A 27,482-nucleotide genomic window follows, 5' to 3' on the forward strand; every position below is an offset into this window, starting at 1 on the left:
CTAATGTGTCTTCTTTGTATTATTATTTACTTACAAATTATTTTTGAAAGCATCATATTTCTTAATCGCTGTTGTCTTGGCTGTTTGGGCATTAGTTGGTTTTGTAGCCAGTTCTCCAGTTCTTGGACTGGGGCAGTATAAAGCAGGGGGAGCTGGTTCACCCAGGAGTTTGCAGAGACTCAGAAGAACCTGCACGTCCCCTTAACTGTCCTCACTCCGGGAATGATGGCGTATGTGACTATACCCCTTCCGCCTTCTTATTGGAAGGTGTGTTTTTATTTAAAACCAGGTGGATTCATAGTAGGTCCTCACCTGGGCATCTCCTATGGGATTTTTCTGTGTGTCGGGGACTCATTTTGTAATTTTATTGAATTGTTTTAGGGAAAAATTTTCCTCCCCTTCTTTGTCATGTGGAAGCACATTTTCATTCCCATTTTCTTTCTTTTCTTTTTTTTTCTTTTCTTTTCTTTTCTTTTCTTTTCTTTTCTTTTCTTTTCTTTTCTTTTCTTTTCTTTTCTTTTCTTTTTTCTTTTCTTTTCTTTTCTTTTCTTCCCTTTCTTTCTTTCTTTCTTTCTCTTTTTTTCTTTCTTTCTCTTTCTCTTTCTTTCTCTTTCTCTTTCTTTTTCTTTTTCTTTCTCTTTCTTTTCTCTTTTCTTTTCTTTTCTTTTCTTTTCTTTTCTTTTCTTTTCTTTTCTTTTCTTTTCTTTTCTTTTCTTTTCTTTTCTTTTCTTTTCTTTTCTTTCTTTCTTCTTCCTTTCTTTCTTTCGACACAGAGAGAGGCAGAGGGAGAAGCAGGCCCTCCATGGGGAGCCTGATGCAGGACTCAATCCCACGACCTCGGGATCACGACCTGAGGCAAAGGCAGATGCTCAACCACTGAGCCACTCAGGCGTCCCATTCCCATTTTCTGAAGAGGCCATTGTAGTTGTTGATTTTTAAAGGGGTTCTCATGAGGGTGGTGGTTTTCAGCTGTAGGCCCAGCCCCATTGCTCATTGCTGGAAGTTCATGGGGCAAAGCAGTATGCTGCTTGCCGAAGGGTGTGATCCCGACTGGATAACTGCAGAGATTGTGTCTTTTCCTGCCCACATCCTGTGGTTTGAATATTTTTGATAGCGGCTCTTGAACTGAGGTCCTGGGGTTGAATTCTGAGCTCAGAGTTCTGAGTTTTTTTCTGCTTCATTATGGGGACCTCCAGCTCTGCCCTGAAGCCCCCCAGGGGGGTTAGATCCAGTCTGTTCCAGTCACAATGTAGATTCCTGGTTAGACAAGACATCCTGAAGTTAGTCAGCCATCTTTATTCTGTGGAAGTCCATTCTTGCTGTTGGCTGTAACCTCTGGCTTGAGTTTCATTTTTATTTTTTATTTTATTTTTAAAAAGATTTTATTTATTCATGAGAGACACACAGAGAGAGGCAGAGATATAGGCAGAGGGAGAAGCAGGTTTCCTGTGGGAAGCCTGATGTGGGACTCGATTCCAGGACCCTGGGATCAGGACCTGAGCCAAAGGCAGATGCTCAACCACTGAGCCCCCAAGGTGCCCTGAGTTTCATTTTTAGAAGAGGGTATGCTCTGTGCATTTACAGTAGTGTTTTATCTTCAAGCAAGTTGGGAAGTCTAAGAGATGGTTTTGTTACTTATAAAAACAACTGTAGGAGGAACTTGGATAGTTAAGTGAGTTTTTAATTTTTCCTTAGCTGTAAAAGCCATTTGTGAAATGTTATCTGTAACCTGCATGGGTAAAGTGTTCAGAAGTGAAGCTTCTCTTGTGGGGGGTTACTGAGGGCTATGGGGAGGGGGCGGTGTCAAGGAGCTTGGCTGGATCTGCAAACCATTCCTGTCAGGGCCAGTTTGGGAACCAGCCAATGAGATGATTGCCTGGTCCTCTTGAAACTACCATTGAGGGGTTTGTGTGTAAGATGTGTGCAAGGGGAAGTGGACCACTCTTTGGTTCACCAGTGTGATGATGCCAAACTTTAGGTATGTGGATTACGTAAATCAACATGCTTATGAATTTTGGATTTTTTTCCCCCAGTATAAGCATGTAAAATTGTTTTGAATCAAGCATGCATGTGCATTCTTTATAAGTTTAAGCTTTTTTTTGGTAATGGGGAATACTTTGATTTTTTTTTTTTAAGATTTTATTATTATTTATTCATGAAAGAAAGAGAGAGAGAAAGAGAGAGAGACAGGCAGAGGGAGAAGCAGGCTCCATGCAGGGGGCCCGACATGGGACCCGATCCCTGGTCTCCAGGATCAGGCCCTGGGCCGAAGGCAGCGCTAAACCGCCGAGCCACCTGGGCTGCCCGAATACTTTGATTTTTGAAGACTAAAACTTTCTTCTTTATTCCTAGATTAGAAAAAGAAATGAGAGACATATGAGAGCCCATCAAGATTTGCCATCTCTCACTGTCCTCCACATTTAAGTGCCAGGGCCTGAGAACACATAGACATGAGTAACATGGCATTTCCTGTACTTGAGGTTTTCATGGTGTTTTGAGGGGAAGAGATGTATAAATAACCATGATGATGTTTATATGGTTGTGATGGAAATGTCCCTTGACTTACTGGGCCCTTATTACCAGAAGTGAAAGCCTGGAGTTGGCTTCATAGGCTGGAACAGGTGGCCAGGGGTCAAATCATGGTGCGTCACTTACTTGTCATGCTAGCTTACATGGCTTCTTACCTGAGTTTCCTTATCTATCAAAAGGGGAAGGTGATAGTTTCTCCCCATAGAATTATTGGGAGGATTTTATGCCTTTGTGGTAAACACTTAGGAACATGACAAGCATTTAGTTAGCACCTATAAGCATTAGTTAATACTGCTTCTAAAAAAGGTCACACGAATATACTGTCTCTGATGTTAAGTTGATGTCATAAAATCACATCCACAGCTTTAAAAGATTTTATTTATTTTTTTAGAGAGAACAAGCGGGGGGTGGGACAGAGGGTGGGAGAGAGAGAATCCTAAGCAGACACTGTATGGAGCACAGAACCCGATGTGAGGTTCTATCTCATGACCCTGAGATCACGACCTGAGCCAGAATCAATAGTCAGACAATCGACTAAGCCACCCAGGTGCCCCTTCATTTCTTTTTTTTTTTTTTTTTTAAGTAAACTCTATGCCCAGTGTGGGGCTTGAACTCACCATCCTGAGATCAAGAGTCACATGCTCTCCCGACTGAGCCAGCCAGGTGCCCTTCACATTTATATTTTTAATATCATTATCAAAGATACATAAGTACAACTGTTTTTGACCTGTCCTCACCAAATACATTTCAACCAAAAAATTGATACAACTCAATTTTTGAAAACTGGCTTGTTTTTTTCTTACTTAAAATAGATTTCTCCATCAGCTCAGACTGTTACAACAAAATACTACAGACTGGGTGGCTTAAACAAACATTCATTCATTTATCAGGGTCCCAGAGGCTGGGAATTCTGAGGTCAGGGTGCCAGCAGATTTGGTGTCTGGTGAGGGCTCTCATCCTGGTTTGTAGTCAGCTACCTGTCCCTGTGTCTGCCCCAAGGGGTTGGGGTTTTCTCCCAATCTCTTCTTACAAGGGCATTAATTCTATCATCAGGGCAACATGCTTATGACCTAACTCACCTCCTAATGCCTCACCTCTAAGTATCATTGCTTTGGGGATCAGGGCTTCAATATAGGAGTTTTAAGGGGGCACAAACATTCAGTCTGTGGCAGTATTGTAAGGCACTTTGCCTTAAACTAGGAAGCCAGATCATGCTACCTAGAACCAGGTGTTTAGTCTTGAAACAAGGATAGTACCTGAATGGTTGGGGGTGATTCGGCCAAGGGGACTCACCAGTCTCTGTTGATGCTGGCCCCAGACAAAGCTAGTTTTTCTTCTTTCTGTTCCCATGTTTCCTTTTCTCATTAGGATGTCTGAGGGACTTTTGCATCTGTTGAGTTGACCAATTCCTACCTGTGGATGTCTGGCCAGACCGCTCCCCAGAACTGTTTGCTTTTCCTAAAGCTCTGGGTCCTTGATGGGGTAGCTGTCAGCTGTTTATTTTCATGTTAATTTTCTGATTCAGTCATTCTCAGGTGAGAGAAACACTTTCACTGCTTATTTCCTTTTAAAAGTGATTTGTTAATCAGGAACGCCTGAGTGGCTCCGCGGTTGAGCGTCAGGGCGTGATTCTGGGATCCTGGATGAGTCCTGCAGGCATCAGGCTCCCTTTGGGGAGCCTGCTTCTCCCTCTGCCTATGTGTCTGCTTCTCTATCTCTCATGAATAAATAAATAAATCTTTAAAAAAATAAAAATAAAAACATGAATTGTTAATCAAACGAATCTCTAACAGGCTAGGACTGGGGAATACTTTTAGTAGGGGAGGACCTCGGTCTTATTAAGTTACTTTGCTCCCCATCCTTTGTTCATGAAGGCAGACGCTTGCACCAGATGCCTGGTGCACACCTGTGACGTGCTGAGGGCTGTGCAGGGCCAGGGCATCATTGAGATCTTTAAACAATCTTAACACTTTAAAAAAATTGACGTTGAGCATTGATTAGATGCCAGCCCTGTACTGTGTCATTGAATCCTCACAATAGCACTGAGATAGGGGCTACAGTTTTCTGATTTTCACAGATAAGAAAGTAGTAGGAAAGGAGGGTTTAACCAATTTGGCTCAGTCACCAAGCCCAAAGACTAATAATAATTTTCCGATACTGTTCACATTTATGCTGTACGTATTATGTGTCAGGTGCTGTGCTAGTCCTCCGCACAAGCTGTTGCATTAAAGCCTCACTCTGATCCTTTGAGGTAGTTCAAGCATCATCTTATTAGAAGCATCACTTATTAGAAGAGTTAGAAGAGGAGAGGTTAAAACAACTTGGTCATGTTATTAAACTTGCAAATTGTAGGCCCAGGATCAAAAGACAAAAGAGAAAAACCACCCGTGTAATAATGGAATTAGTTGTGAAGAGGTTTCTTGGGCCAGTCATGTTTTTGAAGCATAGGTCATGGTAATTTCTAGAACCAAAGTAACATCTGTGTTCCTCTCTACAAACCCTGTCCATAGATGATCTGCTTGTCTCTCCTTGTTTCTGGGCACAGACAACTGGCCAGACAACACACGAGTCATCATACCAAGTGCAGGGGGGCAGCAACTCTATGGCCCCAGCCCCATCAAGCCATTGAGCTTTCTCATAATCAAAGCTGCTGGGATGCCTGGGTGGTTCAAGGGGACGCCTGGGTGGCTCAGCAGTTGAGCATCTGCCTTTGGCTCAGGGCGTGATCCCAGGATCTGGGATTGAGTCCCATATTGGGCTCCCTGCGAGGAGCCTGCTTCTCCCTCTGCCTATGTCTCTGCCTCTCTCTCTCTCTGTGTCTCATGAATAAAAAAAAAAATCTTAAAAAAAAAAAAAAAAACAAAGCTGATGAAAGGCCAAACCCAACACTCAATGGCGAGAAACTCCTGTTTGTGTATCACTTGCAGATCATTCAAGTTTGTGGAGGAATCACTCAAGGAAAAGGGGATATGTATTGGGACCTAGTTTCTGATGATTTCTATCGAGCTGGGTATCAAGTGGTGAGAATCTGAACAAAGGAGTCCGTCGCCCACACAGATGAGGGGACCTGGGGTGGCCATACACCCCAGGGATTCCAGCCAGGCTGTGGTGGGGAGGGGTCACATGAGGAAGGGGGCAGGACACCCTAAGTAGTTTCTCTCTTATGGCCTTTTCAGATGGAGGAATATCATTATCAGAGCACTAAAATTACATGGTAAACTGCCAGGTGAGTCTTTTAAAATTCACGTGGTTTAGAAAATTAAAAAGATGGAATTTAATATTGGGTCATTAAAAGCACATCTCTTAAGTCAAAGAGAGGCAATTATCCATGTGGTTCAGACAGAAGTTCTGTATAATTTAAAACAAATGGAGTTTTTCTCATTGTAATTTGGAAACAGCTTCCCCTGAGGGCCCAAAGGGTCACAAAAATTAGAATAATTTAACTAGAAGGCCTTTTAATGATGTTTTCCCCAGTCAGAGGATATTATTATGTATTTGTCTAATGCACAGTATGTTACGGAGCTGTGGTTAATGGGGGAAAACATTTTTAGGTATTTTACTCTGGGATGCAGATGTTTTTTTTTTTTTTAATTTTATTTATTTATGAGAGTCACAGAGAGAGAGAGAGAGAGAGAGAGAGAGGCAGAAGGAGAAGCAGGCTCCATGCACCGGGAGCCCGACGTGGGATTCCATCCCGGGTCTCCAGGATCGTGCCCTGGGCCAAAGGCAGGCACTAAACCGCTGCGCCACCCAGGGATCCCTGGGATGCAAATGTTGAACAAAACATCCTCTCAAAAACCATAACTCACTCAATGGCCTTAGTATTAAAGCATATCTAGTCTGACGAGTCTCCTTTCAAAATAAGAGATTAGAGGAAATAGGACGTGGGTAAGAACATTGGGGCATCCTTTCCCCGGGAAATTTGTTCACATTGGAGTTTTCAGTTTTCCCACAATGTATTTCAACTACATTAGAAAAAAGTATGAGACTTATTCTACTCAATCATTTTATTTTTAGAACATAAGATATCCTAAATCCACTTGATAATAAATACTTTAATAAATATAACATAAATAAATATAAATTAATTCACATGCTTTCATGAACACAAAATTATATAAATAAGTATTTTTAAATAAATTATGCTTGAGTGTTTGTTTCTACAAACAGTTTGGTACAGAAATAGCTTATAAAGTCTTGCTCTTCTATTAAAGGGAAAATAAAAACATGTTCGGTGAGGACATTTTTCCTCTTTAGCAATTTGCTCACGAACACTTAACTTATCCATAGTAAATGTGAAATATACTTGGTCAAAGGCATCGTGTGGATATAACAGTCACATCTTTCAAAATTTGAGTGGCAACTAATGTAAACAAGCATGAGAATTATCGTACTAGCTTAAGTAGGACCAGGTCAAGCCACCCCCTCCCTGGTTCTTAACCCCTATCTTATGAAAAATTCTTTTGGTTCACATTTTTATAAGAATGACTTTAAAGTCGAGAGAGACTTTTTAGGAAGAATTCAGATAGCTCATCATTCTATCGATGGTCACCGCACGAATTCTGAAAGCATGAAGAAGTATGCAGAGCTTGATTTTAGTTTTATAAAAATCCGGCTCTTCAAGGGAGGATTTCTGTGGCACAGTCACACTGTTGAAATTCAGGGCCTATGAGGATAAATATTAAGGATGACATATATGGTATTCCAAAATTAAAACATTTATCTGTAAAAATGGGTGAAGCCAATACATGCCTCAGAGCCTGCAACCCACTCCCTCATTACATCTCCTAAACCCGACCCAAATCCACTCCCAGCCAGATGGCCAGGCAGGACCTGAGAGAAGAAATACTCATTATCCAAGCACATGTATCTTCAGTGAGCTCTGAAAAGACCCTTAAAGCTATTTAGAAAATCATCAGTGGGAGTTGCATTTTAGAAAGGAACAATTCTGTTAAGATGACATCTGCTGCAATATCTAATTAATTTTTATATGTCATACTATGAAGCTAAGTCCTTTTTAGAATAGAGAGGTGATGGATTGCTACTGATCAGAACTCCTTGAGTAACAGACCTGTTTGCCCCAGACACTCATGTGTGCCAGGTAACAAACCTGGCAATGCATCTCTCACTTTTAACCTTTTAATTTGATAACACGATGCAAGATCTTACATTTGCACAATGATCAATACTTCTACTTGTTCCTTGCAAAAAGGCTAAGAAAAAGGTAGGGTAGGTAAGGTCATGCCAGTTTTACAAAGGAAAATACAAGTCCCAGAGGAGGTGAATGGTTTGGGCATGGTTTTCTGATTCCTGGTAGAATGGATTCCAAAGCTCAAATCACCCAACTCTTGGGCCTGAAAATGAAGTAACTCTCTAGATGGGAACATTCTTTGATATTTACATGAAGTTCGTTGCCTTTCAAATGGTAATTTGAAAGAAAGAAAGGGGAATACTTCTTTTTCAAACAGTGATTCCTGATACCACACTTATTTTTATCCCATGCCCTGGTCACCACAGAATGTACCCTGCCTGCCCTTTCTCAAGTGGATATTTCTATGTTTTGTATTAGCATTACATGCTGAAAATTACAGCATCAGAAAATTACAAAGCATATTCTTGTCTATGGGTGACATTGTGGATGTCCTAGGTGATATGATAGGTCACTCTTATTTCATACACATTTTAGTTCAAAATGGGTCATACCCAGGCATCAGCCCCACTTGTTTTCTCTGACAATATTTGCAGATATGCATGCTGGTCCCTCACTGCACATCCTGGAGCCTTTGGAAGTGAGTGAGAAGATAAGTAGTGAAATCCCTTGGATGGGGGTTTAAATCCCAGCTCAGCCACTTACAAGCCACGTGGATAAGGGGCTAAGTCTAACCTTTGGATATACCCCATGTGGTTGTCATGGGACCATAAAAGAAAAGGTATGAAAACATCTGCAGAGAGCCTGGTCTGTGCCACATGATCAACAAGTGGGAGTCTGCTTTTCTTACCGTGACCTGCTCACAAATGCCCATTGTCAAGAGGCTCTGCAGGAGATCTAGGAAGGGGATTTCAGGCCTCTCCCAATCTAGGAAGGGATGATTTTATAACATCATGGACCCTGTCTCAGCATGAAGAAGGCGCTCTTACTGGTAGTACAAAGGTGTTACCTGTAACAGCTCATCGATAGCTGTCAGCATGTTTTGATCCAGAAAGATCTGCCTCTTGGGATCCATTAAAAGCTTTGCGTTCATGGCCTTGAATTCCATCTGGTACATCTTCAAGTCCTCATAGATGCTGCTAAGGCACAGGACCTAAGTGATATGACAAAAGAGGGAAGAAACAATTGAGATGGCTAAAAATGTTTCCCCCGCATTGCATTTGAGGAAAGAAAGAGTTTTGTGTCTTACCGTCATAAAAGAGGCCTTTCCAGAGGCCAGGCAACTCCCGTTCTAGAAGAAAAAATAATGAGACATCATTGATATGAATTCATCATATGGGCTGAAACTTTTAATTTTCTGACTTACAGTTATCAAAGAGACCTCTCTGGAAGCCAGGCAACTCTCATTCTAGAGACAAAAAAAAAAAAAAAAAATCTCATCAACGGTATCAATTCTTAACATACACTTTTCCTGACTTTTCCCAAAGGTATCTTTTTTTAAAATTATGGTTAAAAAAAAGCACATACCATAAAATTTACCATTTTAACTACTCTTAAGTATACAGTTAATAGTATTAAGCACATCCTCATTGTTGTAAAAGACATTTTTTTCTTTTTATTTTTTTTATAATTTATGATAGTCACAGAGAGAGAGAGAGAGGCAGAGACACAGGCAGAGGGAGGAGCGGGCTCCATACACCGGGAGCCCAACGTGGGACTCTATCCCGGGTCTCCAGGATTGTGCCCTGGGCCAAAGGCAGGCGCCAAACCGCTGTGCCACCCATATCCCCACATATTTGTTTTATATATATATTTTCAAATCTAACTTCTGAAGTGGGAACCTGTTAAAATCTCATGATGATGGAGACCAGAAACATGTACAGTTTTGGAAGAAGATGAGGTTTGGTGCATAGCTCTTAATTGTATTACATGCTCTGGGAAGAAAATCATCTATACCATGGTTAATTCCAGTGGTAAGCAGGCCTCCACTGTGCTGGTTTTATCCTTTGTGATATCTTCATGATCAATCTCTTCGGAAGTGCAGGAATATAATTCTAGAGTTTGTCTGGCCTGTAAAAAACATAAAGAATAACTCAGTTTATAATATTAATAAGGCACCTGGCTTCAGATGAGGCTGGCACTGCAGGGTGCCAGCAAAGAGAGAGCTGGCTGCCCCTGACATCTATCTCTTTGACCTGTAGGAAATTTGAGATCTTCATAAGACAAAAGGAAACAGGTTATTTACATTCTTTCTCTCTCCCTCCTTTCCCTTTGCTTAGAACATGTTTCTCTGGATGATATGTTTTTCCATTATGTAAACACTATAAATCATTTCAACAGGCTATGCTAATCAGCATCTATGCCACACTGTGACACTTGCTTCTGGTGAAAACAGTTTTTTCATTTTGCCAAAGCACCAGTGTTTTATGAATATCCTTTTAAAGTATAACTTCTAAAGGCAGAACTGTTAAGGTCACAACTTGATGCATATAACAAACGTGTAGCCCTAAAGACGAGTGGAGATTTAGTTTGCAGTATACGTACACACACAGCCACACACAAAGGTATCATCTTCTAAACATGCTGGAAAGCATCGTTGAACATATTTAGGAAATTTCTCTAAAAAGTCAGTAAATTTGACTGAAGATTGAAATCACTTCATGCCATTCATTCATCAAGCCTAAGGTGTGTGAGTAGTTGTTCCTCTTATGTGTGGCTTCGCTTTCCCTGGTTTCAGTTATGTGACAGCAACTGTGCTCTGGAAGGAGATGATCCTCCTTCCAATGCGTAGTCAAATGGTTACTGGTAGCCTAATGCTATACGTCACAATGCCTGGGTCATTCACTTCATTTCATCACATGGGTATTTTATCATTTCACATCATCACATAAATAAAGAAGGGTGAATACAGTAAGATATTTAGAGAGCACATTCACATAACATATTGTTAAAACACAATATAGGCTTCAGCACTGGCTGCAGCTTCAGAAGTCCACTGGGGGTCTCAGAAAGTATCCCCCTTGGATAAGGGGGGACTTACTGTACTAAGGAAGAGGACCATTATCTCCTGCTCCCTTCCCAGATTCCAGGAAAGAGACAGGAAAGTGCCTAAACGACTAGGAGTCATGTCAGCGGGTGAGAAGTACTGAGAGGGGTATGACGGCTCACCAGAGATGGGACATCTGCATTAAGAGGAGGAGAAGCTCGATAGGCAGAGGAGAGAGAAATTCAGGCAGAGGGAACACATGACCCATAATGAAGGCTTGAGATGCAGAACATGTTTGGAAACAAGTAGTAAAACCTCTGTCTGTGGTAGGCAGCATAATGCCCCATGCCTCCACCCTGCCATCCACTTCCTGATCCCTGGAATGTGAGAATGTGTTCCCCCACCAAGGGGAATTAGGGTTGCTGATGAAATGAAGGTCATTAATCAGCTGACCTTAAATAGGGAGGTTATCTTGGATTATCTGGGTGGGTCCAATATAATTGCTGAGTCATTATAAATGGAAGGAGGCAGGAGAGTCAACGTCAGAGCAATGCAGCATGAAGAAGACTGAGTTGACCATTACTGGCTTTGAAGATGGAAGGGGCCATACACCAAGGAATGTGGGCTGCCCCCAGAAGCTGGAAGAGGCAAGAAAATGGATTCTCCCCTAGAGTCCCCAAAAAGGGACACAACTCTGTTCACACCTGGATTCTAGCCTATTTCAGATTTCTGAACTCCAGAGCTGTAAGATAATAAATTGTTGTTTAAAGCCACTTTCATTGTGGTAATTTGTTACAGCAGCAGCAACAGGAATAGTGTATAAGAGAAACTATACACTCTTCCTGGAGGTGTTCACACACACGTGGGCAGCCACTATCCTGAGCAGGTGGTAAGGAGTTAAATTTGGAAATATGGGCCCTCCATTGTAGTTCTTCTGATCTTTTCTAGAGAAGCCAGAAATTTGGATTCTTATATGAAAGGTCTACTTTTTCAATGGCATCAAACCCAAAATCAAAATAAAAGAAAATAGATAGGCCAAACTCTACAAATCTGTGGGTTGTGAATTGCATGCATTTGCCACCTCTTTTTTCAGATCATTTGTTCTAGCAAATTTGACAAAGGAATGATAGAAAAAAATATCAAATTGCATGCTGTAATCTTTTGACTTTTAGTGTTGTACTTGAGGACCAGAGTTAGCTTCATCACATAAAGCCTCTATTTTTATATTATTTTAAAAAATATGTTATTTATTTATTCTTGAGAGACACAGAGAGAGAGACAGAGACACAGGCAGGAGGTGAAGCAGGCTCCCTGCGGGGAGCCTGATGTGGGACTCCATCCCAGGACCCTGGGATAAATTATGCCCTGAGCCAAAGGCAGGTGCTCTACCAGTGAGCCACCCAGGTGCCCCTAAAGCCTCTATTTAAATTGCAGCTCCTAAATTTTATCCATTTTGAAACCTTCTTCAGAAGTCAAAGGACTTTTCTCTGCAGTTTTCACTTGGTGAGCTGCCTTTTTAATTAAGATTGACTAAACTATGAGGAGCAATTGGCAGCACATTGTGCAAGATTAGAAGGTGAAAAGAATTTTTTAAGAAGGCCTTGTGGTATTGAGCTTATTTTAAGATACCCATAAAACAACAAGCTAGAAAATATTCAGGAAAGATTCACTAGAGAACAGGAAGGCAAAAGACAGCTTTTAAAACATCAGTCTTTGGCTGTTCCAGAAGAGCTATAGGTACAGAAGCACTTTTAAAAGGAAAAAAAAAAAAGATTTTTTTTGCATTAAAATATGAAACCTAAAAAAATGAATGAAACTGTAAATAATATTAGACAACAATCTCCCTAGAAAATGAAGGCTTGAGACACACTGTCACAGGCCCCCTGAAATGTGTTGCTCAAAGAATGGCATCAGCACATCAGAAGCTGATGAGCAGTGTGAGGGGCGAGACTAATTCATGGTTGTAGCCCCTAGAGCACAGAGGCAGCACCTAATAACAGTTTCCTGGATTGATAAGTGTGTCAGAGAAACAGTGTAGGCCTGACACAATTCCATCTCTGTTGGCAGGCTACAGGGAACACTGTAAACATCCACTTTCCTCTGTGTAGACATAGCCACAATGAACGCCATTATAATTTATTACCACTCTTGGTTTCTCTGGAGACACAATTTCATTGAGACTTGTTGGCTAATAGTTGGGCCCACTGTAAAGTTCCCTCTCCCCCTCTTGACAGCTCCTGATGAACGCCCTAAGTTTCTCTGCAATTCTTTCAGGTGAGGGAGGGTTCAGACAAACTCCTTCCCTAGATAGGCTGCAAAATGGGAACAAGAATATTGAAAGACTCACCTTCTGAAGCGCGTCGCTGACGGCTCTCAGCAGGTTTTGGGAGTGGTTGAGGCACTGGAATATTCCTGGGCTTGGTGAGGCTGTGGGGAGGCTCCTGGCCCAAGTAAGGAGGTGCAGGTGGCTTAGGAGGACCAGGATGGTCACAAGGAGGAGGCCTGGAAAGGAAGCAAGGAGCAGGCTGAGCTTGTCAGCTTGGTTTGGCCTGCCTCTACCTTCCATCCATTCTGGTCATGTCCACCCGTCCACATCTTAACCGACACCAAGCTCCCTCCGCCGTTTCCCATCTTCCTTCAACACCTGAGAAATGAATCGAGTTCTTGGAAGGCGGGGCCTTACCGTAGGGCCGGACGCCGGCTCCCTGAGAGGGCCCCCTAACGAGCTCAGACAAGGGTGCTGGATTCAGAGCTCACCCCGAAAAAGCCACTAATTCACCAGCAGGGAAACTGAGGCCAGGAAGTGAAGGGACTAGCGGGTTGGAAACAGTGGGGACGACAAAGCCTCCCTCTGAGGCTGGCTGGGATGTGCCCCCTTTTAGCCGTGGGACTGAGGGACCCAGAGAGAGAAAGGCAGCCCGTGGGGCCTCAGTTTCAAATCTGCGAAGTGGGCATGAGGAGAGCCCGCGAGGCGGTCGGTCTCCCGACGAGGAGGCGATGTCCTACGGAGCAGTCGTCCTGTCTTTCCCCTCCGCACGAGGCGGCGGACTGTGCTCCTGCCCCCGGCGAGCGCCGCCGAGCCTCCGCGTCCTCCCCCGGCACCGCCGAGCCTCCGCATCCTGCCCGAGCGCCCCCGAGCCCCCGCGTCCTCCCCGAGCGCCCCCGAGCCTCCGCATCCTGCCCCGGGCGAGCGCCGCCGAGCCTCCGCGTCCTCCCCGAGCGCCGCCGAGCCTCCGCGTCCTCCCCGAGCGCCGCCGAGCCCCCGCGTCCTGCCCCGGGCGCCGCCGAGCCTCCGCGTCCTCCCCCGGCACCGCCGAGCCCCCGCGTCCTCCCCGGGCGCCGCCGAGCCTCCGCATCCTACCCCGGGCGCCCCCGAGTCCCCGCGCCCTCCCCCGGCGCCGCCGAGCCCCCGCGGACCCTGCTCACCGCGCGGCGGGCACATGCTGGGCGGGCGCTGCGTGGACCCCGGGCGGGCGCTGGACGCGGACTGCGGACGCAGCAGGGGAGGGCGGCGGTGGGAGGCCGACCCGGGGGTCACATTTTTATAATTGGCCCGAGGCGCGCCAGGACTTTCCCGGGGCTCGGGGTCCAGCCCGCTTTCTCTCTCTGTCTCTCTCTACATCAGCTTCTCGGTGACACGTGGAGCTGGGCCCGCGGGGTTTGCGGCGCTTTCGGATTAACTCCGCGGGCGCTCGGCCGCAGTCGTTCCGGGGACGGCCCCGCCGCCTCCAGCTGGCCCGAAGCGAAAGCGAAATTCGCGCAGAGTTGGTGGCGCAGGGTCCCCCGGGCACGCCCGACCCCTTGCGGGCCACCCTGGGTCCCCGGGCCTCAGACGCCCCCTTCCGACGGAGCCCCGAGTGGGCCAGGATGGGCCGCGGTCCGGACTCCCACGGGGTCCTGAAAGGGCAAGGGCAGCTCGTGCGTTCATTCAGCAGCCACGCGCTCATCATTGCTTCATTCCCATGGTCCACGGTGTGCCAGGCGGTGTGCCAGGCGGGCCTTGCGCTAGGCGAGGGACACCCAGTGGTGAACAGGTCCCGGTGGGGGCACTCCCACACTAAATCTGACTCCATGTATTTTATTCAATCTTAAATACGAAAAGGGGTGAAACCAGACTGGCTATGCAATGACTACTGTCATAGAGCATCCAGTTCCGTACAGCGTCCAGAGGGGACGTTATCATTTACCGGGATGGATGCACGGGTCTTGGGAGAAGCCCAGAGAGAGGGCACCTCAGCAGGACAAGGGGGTGAGGCTCCCGGGACCATGGCTCCCCAGCATGCTCCTAGGGGCACGAGACTGTTCCCAATAAATGGGATGCAGGTTCTGAGGTGATGCAACAAGAATCAGAAGCAGGGGCAGGGAGGGTAGAGGGAGGTGGAGATCTGGGGGTCCTGCCATCAGGGTGTGAGGTTGGAGAGAGCAGTGAGGCTGTGCTATGAGGGTAGTAGATGCCACACTAAGGAGCATCTGTTTTGAAGGTAGTGGGGAGCCTTCTAAGGTTTCAGGCAGGAGACATGGTTAGATAGGCATGATGGGAAGATTCCCTTCAGCAGTAGGATGGAGGTAGATCCTAGGAGTCAGGAGTAGAGAAGAGCAGCTGGGAGGGTATGGCCCCAATCAGAATGGGGAGGAAAGAGTGGGCAGGAGAGACCCTCAGGGTGCTGAGTGGCCAAGGCTTGGTAACTCCTCAGGTGTGTGGGACAGGAAGGTGCTGAGAATGGCTGAATGGAGATTGCTCCAGGGCCTGGACCGGGGTTACTGTAAGAGGGAGTGAGTTTGGAGGAGACGGTGAGAAGTTCCATTTTGGATGTAATGGGTTTGAGGTTTCTGTGGGGCTTTTCAGTTCACTCATCTCTACCACAAGTGTTAGTCACCCTGGGTATGTGTGAAAGGGAGGGGTGTGTTTGGCCACCTACTCAGAGCTTTTGATGGGTCTGAGTGTACCCAGGCCTCAGGACTACATAATGGAGCCACTGGTGCCCACTTTTGTGCAGATGAGTCAATTTTGAACAGGGAAAAGTTTTTGGGATACAAGAAAGAAGAGTGGATGCCTCCTCTTTCTCTCCTCTAGGTCCCCATTGAAGTCAGGATGGATGAATCGCTGGAAACCTTGAGATGCTGCCATGATCACTAAGCAGGGCCAGTTGAAGATGGAATGATGAAGCCAATTAGGAGAAAGCAGTGTTAGCCCCTGGTCTCTGATATAAGCTCTCTCAGTTGTTAGCATCAGCCCCAGAAGGTGGGTCATCTTCTCAAGGTTAATGAGGTACCCACTATAGGGACTTTTAGATGTGTGTAAAGTGAGAGCAATAGTTGATCTCTAAGCCTCCTTCCAATGCTACAGTCTGTGAATTCCCCCCTAGGGATGGAGACCAATGTGTTGTCAGAAACAATTGCATTTAGCAGATTGTGTGAAGCAAGTGGCAGGTGCAGATCTGTGTTGTTGCTATAGGGCTTTAGGATGGAATTAAATATACTTAAAGTCAGAATGAAGTCAAGTTTATCACAACTGAGTTATGTCTCCCCTGGAAGGACTATCTCTTATAGAAAAGTAATTTCTGTGGCATAGATAAGCATAGGGCCTATCTGCTTAGAATGGATTCTTGACCATGAGACACTATTTCTAACTTATGCTTTTGTAAAACAGTTCTCTGATGTGCTGCGTATATGTTATAGCTGTATGTGTTATAGCCAAGATAAAATGTAAACCTTCTGGAACAGCATTGCGTTTTTTTAAGAGACATTCTTTGCCCATGATCACTACTATAGAGAGTCTACCATTTACTGGAAGTCTGGGCCAATGCTATAAGGCAAGAAAAAGAAATGAGAGAGTTAAAAATTAGAAAGAAAAAGATAAAATGGTCATTATTGACAGTTGATAAAAAAAAAAAAAAAAGCAATGGAAATAGTAGACCATAGAACTAGCTAGAGGAATCAGCAACTTCCCTGGATGCAAATATCAGCTTTAAAAATCAACTACATTTCTGGAATTAAAATAAAAAAAAAACCTACTGGGTGATACTTGGAATTGTTGAATCACTGTATTGTACACCTGAAGCTAATATAACATTCACTGTATGTTAACTATACTGGAATTAAACTTTAAAAAAACAGACCATTTCTCTACAGCTTCAACAATCAATTAGAAAATATAATAAAAAATAATACACCAGATAATAAATAAGCGATAATACAAAGAAGATGCTATTCACAGTGGTAGCCAAAAAATAAAAAATAACTGCCTGTAAATTGAGAGGTGGTACTGTGGTTAAAGTATGGACTATAAACTATTTGAACATAGGCTCTGTTACTTACTTTACTTACTTGCTAGGGGTTCTTGGGCAAGTCCCTTATTTCTCTGGGCTCAATTTTCTCATTTGGAAAATGATGATAATAAAAGACTAAATGGTTGTTATGATTATTACATGAGTTAGTGTAAGTATGGAATAGTCTTTGGAAAAAAAGTTTTAAAGTCTAATCAAGAACATAGAGTGATTTAATTTAAATGGAAACACATTCCATGCCCTTGGGTGGAAGATGTTAATATATAAAGAGCTCAAGTCTATTCTAATTAATTCATATACTCAATGCAATCCCAATGCAAATTACAAATAATTTTCTGAGGAAGTTAATAATAAGCCTCCTCTAAAATGTATATGTAAGAATAAAAGCCCATGAATATCTAAACTAAACTTGTAAAAGAGTAATAAACAGGAGGAGTAGCCCTAGCTATAAAGACAGTGTCCAAAGCAACAGTAAGAAGAATAGTGTTTGGCAATAGAACAGCCACATAGACCACTGAAACAAAATAGAGAGATTAGAGACAGATTTGTACGTACGAGTATTTCGTATAACATTCAGATGGCAACCAGGTCAATGAGGAAAACATGGGTTGTTTAGTAGAAAATGTTTACTATATGATAAAATATAAAACTGGACTCCAACCTAAAACAGCATACTCATGTAAATCCACTCAGAAGTGGATTAAATACTAAATAGGAAAAGTAAAATAATTATAGTACTAGATGAAAATGTAGGAGGCTGTCTTTGTCACTCAAGGATGGGAAGGACTTCTTAAAAACATTAAAGCCCTAAGCCATAAGGCAAAATACTGATAAATTTGATTACATAACAACTAAGAATTTCTGTAGTATGGAGTCCTGTTAACCATGGACAGTTAATAGACAGCTGGCTGATTGGGAGAAGATATTTTGCAATATCTAATAGGAGAGTATACGTGGACCTCCTGCACGTCAATAAGAAAAAGACAGAAACCCCAGTGAAAATGGGCAAAGCTTATGAACAGGTGATTTACAGAGAGGAAATCCCCAAGGCTAACCAACATAATGAGATGCTCGGATATATTATAGTCAGAAAAACACACACAAAAAAATAAAAGGAGATATTGCTTTATACCTATTAGATTGGCAAAAATTAGAATATTGGATACTGACAAGTGTTGGGGGGAAATGTTGGGTTCCAGAATACTTTATATAATGCGAGTAGACTGATGCAGCTATGTTCTGTCATCTGGCTGTGCCAGGTTACATATATGCACACTCGATGACGCAGTGTTCTACCTTGGGTGTCTATCCCAAAGAGACCCTTACACAGGCTCACAAAGGGACATAGGCGAGGATGTCCAGCAAGTCATTCTTTGTAGCAGTGGGGAGTTGGAAGCAATCTAGGTGGGATCAGGTTCTGGACAACTTGAAGTCAGAATTTTCCCCTAATCCATATCACAGGGGGCATTACCCATTTCTTCTGGCCAAAACAGACAGGAAGACATCTAAACCCAACCGTGTGTTATCAAATGCCTCTGTTTATTTGGTGAGCCACTGCATGAGAAATTTATAGGGTCTGATAACACTGATCTCAGTGTAGGGAGAAGGAAAGTGGGACAGGCAAACACTGGGCTTATTTATACTTCAGAAAGGGAAGAGTTGAATCAGTTTTCTGTTCCCAAATGCTACCTTTTGGCAGTAAACCAAAGCTTTTTATTTCGTAGATTTCCAAAGAAACCCCAGGTGATAATAGCAGCCTGAACCTTTGCTGATATCCAACAATTTCATTTCCTCTGTTGTTTTTACAGCATGAAATATCCCAGGGTTTCTCTCCTAAATAATGACACAAATTTACCTAATGTCAAGGAACTTCAAAGAACCTAGAACACATTGTATATTTATTCCACTGGTGGTAATACCCTCTTAGACAAGAAACACAGAACAGTTTTGAGTTGTTTCTCTCTAGACCTGAATACTAATGTTCCCATACCCAATAAATATCTTTATAAAAAATTAAGTGAATGTATTCTTGTAAAACAACTGAAAATGATCTATTTTGGATTTAAATAGAGCTAAACTGATTTCACGCAACAGTTTTGGGGCTCCATCTGATAAACGGCTTTCCACAAATGATTTCATTTATCTTGGGATCACCTCAACCAAAAGTTCTGGGACAGCCAAATGACAACTCGTTGAATTCCACACAAAGTTCCAGCAGATCTTTCAAATTAATTGGAATGAAATTCTTAGTGAAGTTGCTCAGGGACATTAAAACAAAAACCACATTGATTTCTTTCAAAAGGCTACAACCAAAATGTAGTAGATTATCATATACTGTGAGGCCCGCTGCTGCTGATTTATGCAGCAATGTTTGAGCTGCAATATTTTCCAATTTTTAGCTTTGCCCCTTAAGTAAATATGTTTCCTTTGAAATAATAAAAGAAAAATATTAAATACCGTTGTGGAAATAATGTATAAAGGGCAGAAAACACCTTTCAGAAGATCCTCTTTGTTTCCAGGTGGTAACTAAAGAGGCTGCTATTTTCAGAATACTGAGGCTTTGTGTGTGAATACAATGCGTGACTTCAGCTATAAACAGTTTTATTAAACGGGGAAGCTTGGTACTTTTTCCGATTGTGTTAGGGGATTTTTGCACCCAAATATTTACACGGGCTAGGAGTGATTCGGAAAGAGTGGTTTTACTGGTTACTGGTACAAGTTGATAACATTTATTGATGACTGGTTATGTGCCAAGGTCTGCAGTAGGCAATTTCATGTTATCATTTCATTATACTTTATAACATCCTATGAGGTGGATACCTTTACTATTCCCACTTTATAGATGAGAAAAGTGAGATTTCGTGAGATTGAATAACTTTCCTAAGAGGGTGGGGCTGGGATTTGAACCCAGCATATCTTTCCTAGTCTCTTAGTATATACTGGGGTGACAAGGATGGTTGAGGGTAGTAGGAAGGGAGTGTAAATCAATATGACTTTTCTGGAAAGTAATTTTGAAATAATTAGCAAAAGACTTTTAAAACATCATATATTTTGGCCAAACAGTGACATTTCTGAGGCTCTAGTTCAGGGCATTGATAAGAAATTTGGACAACCATCATATATAAGAGTATTCTTTCCAACACTATAAGGTTTTATATTATAGGCTGAAAACAATTGTCCATAATAGGCATATAAATTATGACAAAGCCGTAATTGGAACATTATGTATCTTTTACTAATAATATTAAAGCATATTATTAGGGGGCACCTGGGTGGCTTGGATTCTCTCCCTCTACCCCTCCCCTCAAATAAATAAGTCTTTTAAAAAACATGCTATTGGGAAAATGTTCAGAATTTGTTGTCAGGGGAGAAAGAAAGATGTAAGACTATGTATGTATAGTAAGATCATTAATTATGTTTGAAATGGAAGGAAATTCAACAAAATTTCAACAGTGACTGTCCCTGGATAATGGGTTATTGGGTAATTTTTATTTTCTACCTTATGCTTTTCAGGAGTGAAACATTTTTCTACATTGAGTATGAGTTACTTTTATAACCAGAAGGAAATGTTATCATTAATTTTGTTTAAAGAACAGTAAATTAACCAACATCACAATTTCCCTTGTCAGCAAGTCACCTTTTCTCCTGAAGTTAATTTTTTGGATATTTCTTTTGCTCTTATTTAGCTTATTATCTTCTGTGTGACTTCTAAAGTATCACAGTAGAATAAATCGTGATCCTAGGCAGATTTTTTGGTGCAGAGTGAAGACCTGGATTTACTCAAACCTGTGTCCCAAATACTGTCAGTGCTCTCCTTTGTTACATTTAAATTCCTTGGATCTTCCCAGCAGCTGTAAGAAGGCACCCAAAGGCAGGGCTCAGAATTGGGTCCTCTGAAATTGATGCTAGTCAAAGTCATAGAAGAGCACCTACAAAGTAAAGATACTCTTAGAGAAGATTTGTCAATACATTCTTCTATTTAGCCAGCAAATATTTATATTTATACCACCTTCTGTGTTAAAGATTCTGTGCTAGATGGCTTGGGGAAAATTAATATAAATCAGCTGTAATGAGCCCATGTTGCTGTCTGAATTTTTATTAAGATGACAGAGGTCTTGGGATGCCTGGGAGGCTCAGTTGGTTAAGTGTCCAACTCTTGATTTCGGTTCAGGTCATGATCTCAGGATCATGAGATTGAGCCCTGACTCAGGGCGAGGAGTCTGCTTAAGACTCTTCTCCACCTGCTCTCTCTCTCTCTCTCTTTCTCAAATAAATAAGTCTTAAAAAAATAAAAAGGTGACAGAGGTCTCCAATCAGGGGAGCACACAATTTCTCAGTGTAGTCAAGAAGCTGGCAAAAGGAGCTTTCACATCTGCTTAAAGTTAGGAGGTATATAGTAAGACCTCATAAGAAGACTTGTAAAATGAACCTAAGGAAAGCTTAAATTATCTCCCAAGTAGTATTACCTGTATTCCATTCTCACTGGACCCCAGGTGTATGGAAGAAAGGATAGAGAGGAATACAGACATCCACTAAACAATGTCTAATAAATAGAAGACCAAAAAGAGACAAGACACAAAAGTAGACCAGGTTCCATCTTTCTCCTTTTTTTTTTTTTAGTATTCTCAGACTAGAATCTCAGATCCCTTTGGCGAATATCATAATGACTTCTATGAATGGCTGCGAAGCCCCTCATGGACACTGCTCCTGGTGTGCATTCTCTGTTCTGACCTGGCTGCCTATCCACCCACATTTCCAATGCCTCTCCAGAGTCACAGCCTTTCTGGCCTTGAAACATGTGAGGGAGGTTCTCACATCAGATTTTTTGCACTTCCTGTTCCTTCTCCACTGTACCATTGTTACCCTCAGTTATCCTCCCAGGTCCGATCACATGTGTCTTCTTCCTAGTTGCTTCCTCACCACTTTGTGTAAAATGCAATACTCTCTCTGCCCACTCTGTGACTCTCCAGCCCTCTACTGTTTCATTTTGCTTTCCTAGCAGTTATCACTACTTGACAGTGTTTATGTTAGTTGTTTGTTTATTGTCTGTTGTTCTGCATTAAAATGTACAGTCCCTGAGGGCAGGAACTTTGTCCATGTTATTCACTGTTGTATTTTCAGCATATAATATAATGCTTGGTACAGAGTAGATGTTCAAGAAATAGTTAATGAGTAAATAAATGAATGGATGTGCTTTCCTGGAGAGCAGTTTGGAAATATGTATCCAAACATTAAATTATATATACTTTGACCTAGCCAATTCAACTTCTTATATTTGTATTACGGAGATAATCATACAGATGGGAAATTATATGCATAATAAGGTTAATGACAGGATTGTTTATGGTATCACAGAGAGAGAGAATCTAAATATCCAGTAACAGAACATTGTGATATAGGGAGACTAACTGACATTATGATAAGTAGGTCAATATTTGTCAGCATGGAAAAATGTTCACAACATATTAAGGGGTGAGGAAAATTGATTCTGGAACAGCATATATGGAACAAATTAATAAAATTCTATCATGCTTTGTATGTATTTGTGCATACAAGAATGTGTGGAAAGGTATTCACCAAAATAATAACAGTGATCTTAGTGGGTGAGAGTGGGATTGGAGGTAATTTTTCCTTGTTTCTGTATATTCTTGTGTATTTTTTTAAAAAATATTTTATTTATTTATTCATGAGAGACACAGAGAGAAACAGAGAGGCTGAGACACAGGCAAACTGAGAAGCAGGCTCCATGCAGGGAGCCCAAAGTGGGACTTGATCCTAGGTCCCCAGGATCACGCCCGGAGCTGAAGGTGGCACCAAACCGCTGAGGCATCTGGGCTGCCCCACTCTTGTGTATTTTTTAAACTAAATGAACTTGAGGATTTCTGAAAAAGCTTTTAAGCAAAGCTAATACAATAGTTTTATGTGAAAACTAATAGTTTTATGTGAAAAGTTTTTTCTGCTTTGAAATTTATTCTAGCGTACTTTATGTCAAAGCGGCCCACAGTTAACTGATTCACTTCCTGTGATTCCCGCGAAAAGAGTTGCAAGTTTATCTCACAGATCCTACAGGGATGGTTTACTGTGTTTCCCCATATAATTCCTTTCTCCATTGCCCCCGCCAGTACCCTAAGTTAGACTCTTATCTGGACATGCGGACCAGAGAGCAATTGCCTCCTAACTGGTCTTCCTGCCCACTCCTGACTTTCTCCTCCAGTGGAGCAAACCACAGTGACTCCTTGTGACCCATAGGAGAGTCAGAGCTCCCAGATGGCTGGCTCAGGTCTTCCACACAAAGCCCCTGCTTCTTTTTCTCACCTCATCCTCAACCATAACTGTCTCCTGCCTTGATATCTGCTCAGTATGTTTGGCTCTACGTTACCTATTTATGCCTGTCTTTCTCTCTGGAATTCCTTCCTCTTTCCTCCCTTCTCTTAAGGCTCAACTCACATTCAACTTACTTGTCTAGCCTTAGAGAACTACCTTCCAGGAAAGCTATGGTACTTAAAATCAGTACTGATTCTTAGCTTCTTAGAAAATTGGTTTATTTATTCATTCAACAAATATTTGTTGCGTACCTCCTGTGCACCTGACCTTAGGCTAGGTTCTTGATAGAACAATGAATGCACCAGAGCTTCTAATCCAGGAAGAGACTGAGAAGTGCCTCACTCTTTTGAGATCTCTTGATTGATAGTCTTCCTTCCAAAATGCACATCTATTAGTAATATTTTCTCTATCCCTTTAGCAAGAGAATAATTTGTAAACAAAAGGGATCAGTAACTAATACTTGCTTCTCTCTATTATTAATGACTAACCAAATGGTTTTGAAAGGAGATGATGGTCTCTTCATTTGGTCTTTCAGGCACTGTAAACTCTAGGATTTATAGAAGGAGGCACCCCCCGCCCCTAGATTTCTGATGAACAAGGTCTTTTGAACCAGGCAAGCTGCCTGCTGAAGAGAAAGGATAGTCATAATTCTGAAGGTGAGATCCTGACATTTCTCCTTTGTGAACCTGTCAAATGGATCATTCTAGGACATGATTTCCTCTATGAAAGCAGCAAAATGTAAGAACATGTCATATTATGCACTTCCCATGTGTTTCAAGGATAAAAACCATGAGGTTAAATTGAAGAATGCCAAGTCTACTGTTTCTTCTAAATATAAAATATGAAGTTATTATCATTAATAAGTTTGAAAAGTTGCATAACTATTAGTAAGCAAAGTTCTCAGCAGCTCAATTAATGAAATGCGCACACTATCTCAGTACTCACCCTAAGTGAGGGATTTTTAAAAAGATTTTATTTATTTATTCATGAGAGACACAGAGAGAAAGAGAGGCAGAGACACAGGCAGAGGGAGAAGCAGGCTCCATGCAGGGAGCCCGATGTGGGACTCGATCCCAGGTCAGGATCACACCCTGGGCTGAAGGCAGGCGCCAAATCGCTGAGCCACCCAGGGATCCCCTTTAGAGGGATCCTTAGCCAATTATTTCCCTTGCTTTTCTAGACCTTAAATTACGTATTATTTCTTTTGTATGTGTGGGGGGGGAAGTAAATGAAAGATTCAGAACCCCGAGAGACAAACATAATTCAAAAGTCTTTTTCAGTAGAACCCCTTTTGCTATCTATTCAAGGTAACATTAAATCATAATCTGTAATGCTATTCCCGGATTTTTTTCCCTCTGGTCCCAAAACTCCAAATAGGGACAGACTCCTAACCTTTTACTTGAAACCAAAATGATTCTCAGTAGACATTCAATTATAACTTTTCTCACTTAGATACTGAAAGGTCAACTTTATTTTTTAATAGAAATATCACAAAATAGCAAGCCTCTGTAAGTTTTTAGACATAGAGCATGTTATAAAACTTTGTAAAATGCCTTTTTTTAAAGCATTAACATTTATTACATGCTATTAACATGATAACTGCTATTAACATTTTATTTTATTTTTTTGAAGTATAGTTGACAATGTTACATTAGTTTCATGTGTATAATATAGTGATTCAACAAGTCTCTATGTTATACTATGTTCACCACAAGTGTAGCTACCATCTGTTACCATACAACACTATTATAGTACCATTGACTATACTTCCTATGCTATACCTTTTATCCCCATGCCTTATTCATGCTATAACTGAAAGCCTGTATTTCCCACTCCCCTTTATCCATTTTATGTATCCCCCAATCTTCCTTCCCTCTGGCAACCATCAGTTTGTTTTCTGTGTTTATGGGTCTGTTTCTGCTTCTTGTTTGTTCGTTTTGTTTTTTAGTTTCAACGTGTAAGTGAAATCATATGGTCTTTGTTTTTGTCTGACTTATTTCACTTATTATAATATCCTCTAGGTCGATACATGTTGTTGCAAATGACAAGATCTCATTTCTTTTTTATGGCTGAGAAATCCATTGTGTGTGTTTGTGTGTGTGTGTGTGTGTGTGTGTGTGTGTGTATACCATGTCTTTATCCATTTGTCTATTGATGGACATGGGTTGCTTCCTGCAAAGTGTCTTATGCTTGCATTAATTCCCTTGTGTTAACATACATTATCCTTTGAGAATGAGATATCTTGCATCTACAGCTCATACCATTTTCTACTGGAGATAGGTTCCAGATGAAAGAAGTAGTGCCACAAGGTAAATAGCCAAGAATTTTGGTCTAGGATGTAGCATCTTTCAAAAAGTACCTTCATCCTTTTTCTTTTGCTGTTGGGAAAAATGGCCATAAAGATGACCATGCACTGTATTATTAAGGATGTAAATATTGATGTCGTTTTATTTTATTTTATGTATTTTTAAGATTTTATTTATTTACTCATGAGAGACACAGAGGGAGAGGCAGAGACATAGGCAGAGGGAGAAGCAGGTTCCCTGCGGGAGCCTGATACAGGACTCAATCCCAAGATCCTGGGATCATGAACTGAGATAAGTCAGACATCCAATTGCTGAGCACCCAGGCAGCCCAATATTACTGTTATTTTAAAGACAAAGATAGCAGCAGCTTAAAGAAAGTAGGCATTTCTCTGGCTCACTTTCTTAACAATGGGGGTGGAAATAGCCAAGGAGAGTTTGGTGGCTACGTGGGGTTAGGGATCCAGGCTACTTTTATCTTCTTATTCTACCCTAACATGCAGCTTCCACCTTGTGGGCCAACATGACTACTCTAGCTCCAGCCATCACACTTGCATTTCAGCTGTTGGGAAGGGGGTAAGTGGAAAGGGAGAATATACTTCTTTCTCTCAAAGATGTGACCCAAAGTTGCATGCATCGTTCTATTTCCATCCTACTGGCCAAAACTTAGTCACATGACTACAACTAAGCAGCAAGGGGAGCTGAAAAAGATCAACTTTACCTAGGCAACCATATGACAAGCTAAAAACCCTATTCACATGTAAGAAGATGAAACTGGAAATGAGGAGACAATTGGCAGCCCCATCCCTATGTCTGAGCAAAGACGGAAAAGAAAGAATGAAAGAATTAGGGAAATTAAGAAAGAGAGCAAAAAAGAATGGGAGAAGGAAAAGTCTGAGGTTGTATTGATAAAGACAGGCTATATTTTATGGTATTTCTCATTTCCTGTTGTTCAGTCGCTTCTAGACTTTTGAGTTTATTTCTTATCACTGCAATTTGCAATGCTATGTAACAGACTTAAATCTCTGCTTATTTCTTCTCAGTAGCTCTTAATTATTGAACTCCACTCAAGGAATAAATATTTGCTTTCAGCAAACCTGAAATTGTGGTAGGTGTTAGTCGTACAGTGGAGAACAACAATAATTATCTGTCTTCAAAGAATGATATCAGAGTTTGGGAGGGGGAATAGACCAAATAATTAAACAATGATTAATGATATAAAATGAGAAGTACTATAGGGAATTATAATGGCATAGATGTGAGTGCCCAGGTTATGTTGGGGAAAGAATAATTTCTCTTATTAAATTCCTTTCTGAATAAGATACCCACAGAAGTCTATTAGAAGGAGAATTCTTTTTCTGGATAGCATTGATCCCAAGAATGTTACACTAGAGGCTAAAGATTCAAACTCATTTAAATGAATCTAATGAAACAACTGTATCTTGAGTATCTATTGTATCTGAGGTACTGGGCCAGACCCCTGTGAGCTACAAAAGAGATTAAGAGATGGTCTTGCATCTTAAGTAGCTCACACCCTGGTGAAAGAGACTACAGTGGAACTCAGGGCAAGTGTGATCAAGAGCTACAGTAGAAAGGTCCACAAAACCTAAGGGGAAAGTGAGACAAATTCTACCTTGGTAAGGTCTCTGAGCCTTTGGGGAGAACATGGCATGTTTAGTGGGCCTTGGCTAATGTGATTGGGTTAAAATGGTCTTTTGGGAAGACAGAGCTGGAACAAAAGGCAGAAAATGCAAGGTATGTTTAAGGACTGACATTCAGTCATATGTAACAGATGGGGTGGAGGTGGGGCAAAGTGGTATCTGGTAACCCCAGGGGCATGCATAACAGATACTATGGAAAGGCAGAAGGCAGATGGGGGAGAGACTTGATCACAATGCTAAGGA

At 41.9% G+C, this 27,482-nt stretch overlaps 1 protein-coding gene across 1 annotated transcript; it reads right to left on the bottom strand.

The window, feature by feature from the left end:
• Positions 1-6,586: 6,586 nt before the first annotated feature.
• On the bottom strand, positions 6,587-14,507 carry IL12A (interleukin 12A). The gene is made up of 7 exons (XM_041731925.1): positions 14,091-14,507; positions 13,012-13,166; positions 9,635-9,748; positions 9,045-9,086; positions 8,928-8,969; positions 8,688-8,831; positions 6,587-7,195 (listed from the first exon to the last, which is right to left on the bottom strand). The coding sequence occupies exons 1-7, from the start codon at positions 14,104-14,106 to the stop codon at positions 7,040-7,042; spliced, it is 669 nt and encodes a 222-aa protein (XP_041587859.1). The 5' UTR covers positions 14,107-14,507; the 3' UTR covers positions 6,587-7,039.
• Between the last annotated feature and the right edge of the window lie 12,975 nt (positions 14,508-27,482).

Source organism: Vulpes lagopus, chromosome 17 (assembly GCF_018345385.1).
Source record: "Vulpes lagopus strain Blue_001 chromosome 17, ASM1834538v1, whole genome shotgun sequence".
NCBI lineage: Eukaryota > Metazoa > Chordata > Mammalia > Carnivora > Canidae > Vulpes > Vulpes lagopus.

What these genes read in the sequence shown, in the direction of transcription:
- IL12A (XM_041731925.1), bottom strand. An exon ending in TCAGCGACGCGCTTCAGAAG is followed by an intron (nt 9,749 to 13,011) that starts GTGAGTCTTTCA and finishes TGTTTTTTACAG; the next exon opens with GCCAGACAAACTCTAGAATT. An exon ending in GAAAGGCCTCTTTTATGACG is followed by an intron (nt 8,832 to 8,927) that starts GTAAGACACAAA and finishes CATATCACTTAG; the next exon opens with GTCCTGTGCCTTAGCAGCAT.